Consider the following 5964-nt stretch of genomic DNA (forward strand, 5'->3'; position numbering starts at 1 on the left):
TACTTAGATAATACCTGGTATATAGTGAATGCTCAATAAATACACTTCATTATTATTGTCTCCAAAATTAGTAAAGTTTTTGAGGTAAGAAAGAACATGACAAATTCAAGGAGTAGCAAGAAAGCCAGTGTGCCTGGAGCACAATGAGCAAGGGGAAGACTGAGAAAGGTACAGAGGAGCCAGGTTAGAAAGGGCCTTTGGGGCTGCAGCAGGGAGTTTGGATTTCACTCTTAAGTAGCATGGAAAGCCAGGGGTGAGACATGGTCTGTTCAAGCCTTTAGTAGGGCATTCAAGCCACTGTGAGGAGAATGGTTTTTGGTGGTGGTACTAGTAAAATCAGGTAACTTTTTCAGATTATTGCAGTGGTTCAGGGAAAGGATGGTGGTGGCTGGGACCATAGTGGTGGTTGTGGGATGGTGAGAAGTGATTTGATTCAAGGTATGGTTTGGATGTAAAACTCACAGCACTTGCTGATGGAGTCACAGCTCAGTGGACCACATTCCCCGTAAGAGCAGCAGTGCGGCTAATCATAATTATCAACAGCAACACTCCTCTCCTGTTCTGGCTTTACCAAAGATGTCCCTCACCCGCTTTTGAATTGAAACCTAAACTTTTATACCTGAAACCCACTTGAAGAAATCGCCTATCTTTTCAAACATTTTAAAATGGCATATAACTGACAACTCAAACACATTTTTAACAACCCAAACACATTTTATAATATTTGTAAAATATTGGCTTATCCCACAAAAACATTTTCTTATAGCATTTTGTGCTGTGGTTCTCTGCAGCCTGTGTAGTTCTGTGATTCCCCCATATCCTTAGCCATCCTGATGGAAATAAAGCTGTAACTGCTTCATGCTTAACCAAAGAGGTCATAGTTTTAGTGGTTGACTGGAGTTCCTGTGTACACTTGGGATTTATTGTTGGAATAAACATTATTAGACTCAGACTAAAATTGGACCAGAAATTTTTTTTTGTCTTCCTTTCAATCTCTACTCACCCTAGATTCTCTGATCCAGTAACAAATTGTCTTGACTTTCTGAAGTGATCTAAAGATTAAAATCAGCCCTGGGTGTTTGAGTAGCCTCACATTCAAATGGAGACTTTTTTTTGGAGGAGGGGGGGACAGTGTTAAAAATAGAATTCTCTGATCGCATATAGAAAGCTTTCTTTTATTTCCTATGTGTCCGCTGTTAACACGTCTATATTTGTTCTGTGTGGGGCCTTAACTTCTAACTCCTCCTTAAAGACAAATACCTGACCCAGTCTTTATCTGGAATACTCATCATTTTTAACCTTATCCTACCTGCCTAATTGGGGAGTTCTTATAATTCAAGGTTTGCTAAATGGAGGGAAATCTTCCCTCTATCCTGAGCTACTTGTCCTATCTCGTCCCAATTTTCAACATCTCTTGTTAAGTTAATGTCAAACTGTAGCATTCATTTACTCAGTTTACTTGTACAACCACCTCTAGAATCTTGAAGATACTCACTTTGAATTTTGCATATAATTTTGTGCTTCTTTGTAATTGGCTTCTTTTGTGATCTTACAGAATATCAAGCTGCTATTTTACACTTGAAGAGGGAGCACAAAGAAGAAATTGAAAACCTGCAGGTATATCTCTTCGATCTATTGAACTGATTATGTTAGGCTGATTCTTAGTTTTCTCATGTGTTGAAGTAAATAGTCCCTTTTGAAAGTTTATTTACCTAGACAGCACCTGCAGCTTGCACCTGCCAGTGGGCACTGAATCTGTTCTGGGGATGAAAGCCTTGCACTTTGTTTTTAACATAATTCAATTCCTATTTTTTAAAAATACCTCAAGTACATCAGGTTGCAAAAATGATTTGACCGGGAAAAAATGATGATTCTATTTGTAAAACAGATGATAGAATATTTAGACTTTTGCTGTTTGCAAGAGGTATTTAAATAGTTATTTTTCCTATGCATAGTGTAAATTATTTTATTTGGCTTACTTCCATTCATGTGTTTGTATTTATCTGTCAGCACATGCCCATGATATGATGTCATGCAGATTAAGGCACTCAAGGAAGTGACCCTCCCTAGTAGCAGGAAGAGTTGTGTCCAGCCATCCATTCCATATCCCCAGGGAGTTCTTAGAACTTGCTGGCTTGATCTTTTTAGGTGAAGCCCAGGAAGACTGAGGCATCATTTTCTTCATCCCACCATCTGTCATTCCCTTATGTTTGGTGTTCGCTTGCAGTGCCCGCAGCAGCAAGTTTCAGGGTCTTAATTTTAAATAAGTTAATACTGAATTGGGCACTGATTCTAGTTTACTGATGGCTGGGGTGATCCCATACCTCAGGAAAGGACAGTAGCAGAATTTAAATAAAACTTGGTGCTTAGTGCTAACCATTTACTAGTTAATTTAATAAGTTTGTGCATCAAATATTCTCCTTTTCAATAAGTGATAATGTGTTTTTAAAATAGCTGAGACCACGTATTAGAGTATACATGAAACCATTGCAAGGAGCAAAAAGATCATTAAATAAGTCATAGGGTGTATGAATTTAAGCCACCCCCATCCAGCTTGGTTTAAGTAGTTCAGAAGAGGGAATGAGTCCATTTCACAAGGAAACAAAAAAATGGAAAAGTACCTCTGTCTCCTAGGGGAAAAAGAGAGGTGGAGGCTCTTATCTCCTTTGTTGTGAAATGCTCTACAGAGACCTCTCTTTGTTTATCTTTGTTCTGGTGTGCCAAAGATTCTCAGCTATCTCAGAAGAACTGAAAAGGGAATTAATTTAAGAAACGGATTTCTAACAAGGGGTAGGTCCAGAGTAGTTCTGTGGGCAGAAGTTTTATATAACAGCTCAGTTGTAAGAGTTAACGCTAACTTTCCCCAAATTGGAGACCAGCCCTGTTGAGGGCTTTGACAGCTAAATAATATTCACAGCAACAGCAGGTGCTTACAGTTCATGAGTTCTTACTTTGTCCTGGATATTGTTTTAGGCATATACATAGATTATTTAACGTCATCTCCACAAAAGTCCTATGATCTTACATCGCAAACTAAGGAAAGCTCGGAGAAGAGAAAGAAAAGAGTAAATGGAAAGGAAAAAACGTGTATTGAGATCATGTTCTCTATTTAAAATAAAGATTAGACCAAGGGTCGGTTAAAAAAAATGTTCCTAATTATGTCTTTAGTGTTCTTTAAGTATCTCCGAAAGAAGTGTCTGCTCTTTTAATACTATTAGTAAACTTAAAAAAATTTTTGCCCCATACTCATGATTTATATCTAATTGTTGAAACCCTATGGCCATGGCACACTACTGCCGTCAGGGCAGGGCAGTGTACCTAATCCATACACTTAACTGCGGTTTAGAACTATTTCAGCAATCACAGACAGCCCTCAGTAGGAAATTGTCAACTCTTATTCTGGAGAATTGTTTTGTTGGCAAACACTGTTTTAAAGATAGAATTAGGAATAAATATTTTAAAATATAGAAGGATTTCTAACTGCTTCTTTTTAAAAAAATGGCAAATCTGGCAACAGTGGGCTTATTTTCCTGTATGACTCCAACCTGCAGGGGTTGAGTAGCAAGTACCTGCTTCAACTGGGACACTTGTTCTCTAGTTTGCCCTTGTCCCTACTCTGAGCCATTTCACTTGCCTGGCTCCTTTATGCTTTGATTAACCTCTGTTCTCTGGAACATGGGAAAAAATATAATAATTCTATTGGCAGCAACACCAACCAGTTAGAACAGGTGCAGCTCATAAAACAGACAATAACCTAGGCTGACTGTACTTGTGGGCACTCAATATCATCCCTACCTGTTTTATCTCACAAAGTAACAAAGTCTCATCTGTTGTCATAGGACTAGTGGAAGATAACAGGTGGAAGAACTGCTATTTCTATGCTCATTTCGGCAGCCTTCAATTGCCTATTAAATTTTCTTTCTCCACTTATAGGTCGTAGACAAGTCAGACATGTTTCAGGATGTCTTCGACATGTCTGTCTAGAATAAGGAAGATTTTGTGCTTAAAGTACACCAAAAAGTGATTAATTCTGTCACTATATACAAGAATCGATGGGTATCATATTTAGATTTTGGGAAATGTTTTCATGGAGTTTAAAGAAATGATATGATTCAATAAACAGAGAACTTAAATTCAGTTTTCTCTTCTGTTTTTGACTATAGATTTGTAGGGGAGTCACTTAATTGTTCAATTCCCCCAACCTGAAAGTGGGATCCTTTTACCACCTAAAATAATTTGATTGGAGATTGACATTTTCAACCCAGAGTCCCAAGGCTTGTATGTGGAGGAGTCTGGAGTTTTTAATCTCACGCCTACTCTGCAGCCAACATTTGTGGAGTGCTGCACTAAAGAAAGGGCAAGGCTTGGTCCTGGGACTGGCTATTCAAAATGCGCAGCAACTTACATCTTCCCCTTATTGTCCAAAAGCAAAGATTTCTTGATGCCTCGAATGAGTCAATTTCCAGAGCCTCTTCTTTATATAACTTCTATACAAAGTCAAAGCACTTGGCTGACTTTTCTATTCAAACCTCCAGTAGGAGAGTGATGGCAGGTCAGACACTGTCCATGATTTTACTGTTTTATGTCATTTACAGTATAACCACAGCAAAATTCTTTAATTTTGTTCAAGTATGCTCTTCGTTTAGCAAATTCTGCCTTCAGAATTTATGATCACTTCATGATACTCGGCATCGTCTTGTTCATTTTTCCATTTTGGATAATTCTATGTTACTGATTTCATTTTTGAAAAGTTGACATCTTATCTTTACAGATTTTCACTTATTTGAGACATTTTTGCCTATGGTAGCCATTGTAGAAGTTCGTGACTACTGGGTAGAAACATAGTTCTGCCCTTCTAAAGCATATGATAAAATTAATTTTCCCACAGCACAGTATGGCATTATTTCTTTGAGATTGCTTAGTAGCAAGGTTTGAAAATCGTCATCACAGCTGTTGTATGAAATGACTATACAGCTGATCTTTTGCCTTATTGTAGTCAGAGAATTAGGTGTGATGTTATTTTATGCATGATGAGAATATGAAAAACCTCTGGGTTTTGAGTCAGGACTTGGTTGAACTCCTTGTGCTGTGACGTTAGGAAATGAATCAACTATTCTGGGATTCAGTTTTCTTGGTTTTGGCATCTGTACACTGACAATCATGCTGCCGATGACACCCCATTCCAGGACTGTTTAATGTGATGCACATCCAGTGGCATGGTCGTGTAGACGTGGCTCAGTTGGTGTTATCGCTCATTCCTTTTTCTCTGCACAAGTCTCATGATTAGGCGACCTGAATTTTGAGTAGTCTTCATGCTCTTTTGGTTGAGGACTTACTTGAGACATTCGACTTACTCTTTTAAGGCGATTTTCCCATGATCTTCCAGCTGTTCTTCCGCCTCCATGCTCTCTATCAGGGCAGTCTAAAGCAGGCTTCCTAAAGCTTATTCCACTGAACCGTGAGCCCCTGAAATGCTCCTTGCCAAAAAGATTTCATGTTCAAATAAGTTTGAGAAATATCTAGTTACCCTGCTAGGATTTTACCATGTATAGAGAGGACCTGCAAAACAGAAAACTGTGTAACTTGTTTCCCACATAATTCTTTTGCACCACCCCCCCACCAAGTAACCCATTTTCTGGAATAATGCTCTATGTTGATTTATATAATCTTATCATCTCGATGTATAATCCACCTTATGAGTTCAAGTTAAATTCTTTGTGTGTTTTCAGCATCATTTTCATGCCACCAAGGTCCTGCTTATTAATCTGCTCATTCTAGGCACCCTGGAGGGAGCAAAGATTTTTGTCTGTAATATCTTTTAAAAGTACCTACCAAAGTACTTGACACATAGATGATGCACAAATACCTTATATAACAACCTATGATTGAAAAATAATAGTACCTAACTTTTAATAGAAACCCTACTGTGTGCCAACCTCTTTTCTAGTCATTTAGCATTAGTAT

At 38.2% G+C, this 5964-nt stretch overlaps 1 protein-coding gene across 1 annotated transcript in view; it reads left to right on the plus strand.

Annotated features, from left to right (window-relative positions):
* The window catches only part of LOC105288774 (formin-1-like), a 230833-nt gene that overhangs the window by 43258 nt on the left and 181611 nt on the right, over nucleotides 1–5964 (plus strand). Inside the window, exon 3 of the mRNA XM_011355145.2 lies at nucleotides 1556–1617. Coding sequence (XP_011353447.1) covers nucleotides 1556–1617 — 62 coding nt within the window. The remainder of the gene's footprint in view (nucleotides 1–1555; nucleotides 1618–5964) is intronic.

The sequence above is a fragment of the Pteropus vampyrus genome, unplaced genomic scaffold (assembly GCF_000151845.1).
Source record: "Pteropus vampyrus isolate Shadow unplaced genomic scaffold, Pvam_2.0 Scaffold19, whole genome shotgun sequence".
NCBI lineage: Eukaryota > Metazoa > Chordata > Mammalia > Chiroptera > Pteropodidae > Pteropus > Pteropus vampyrus.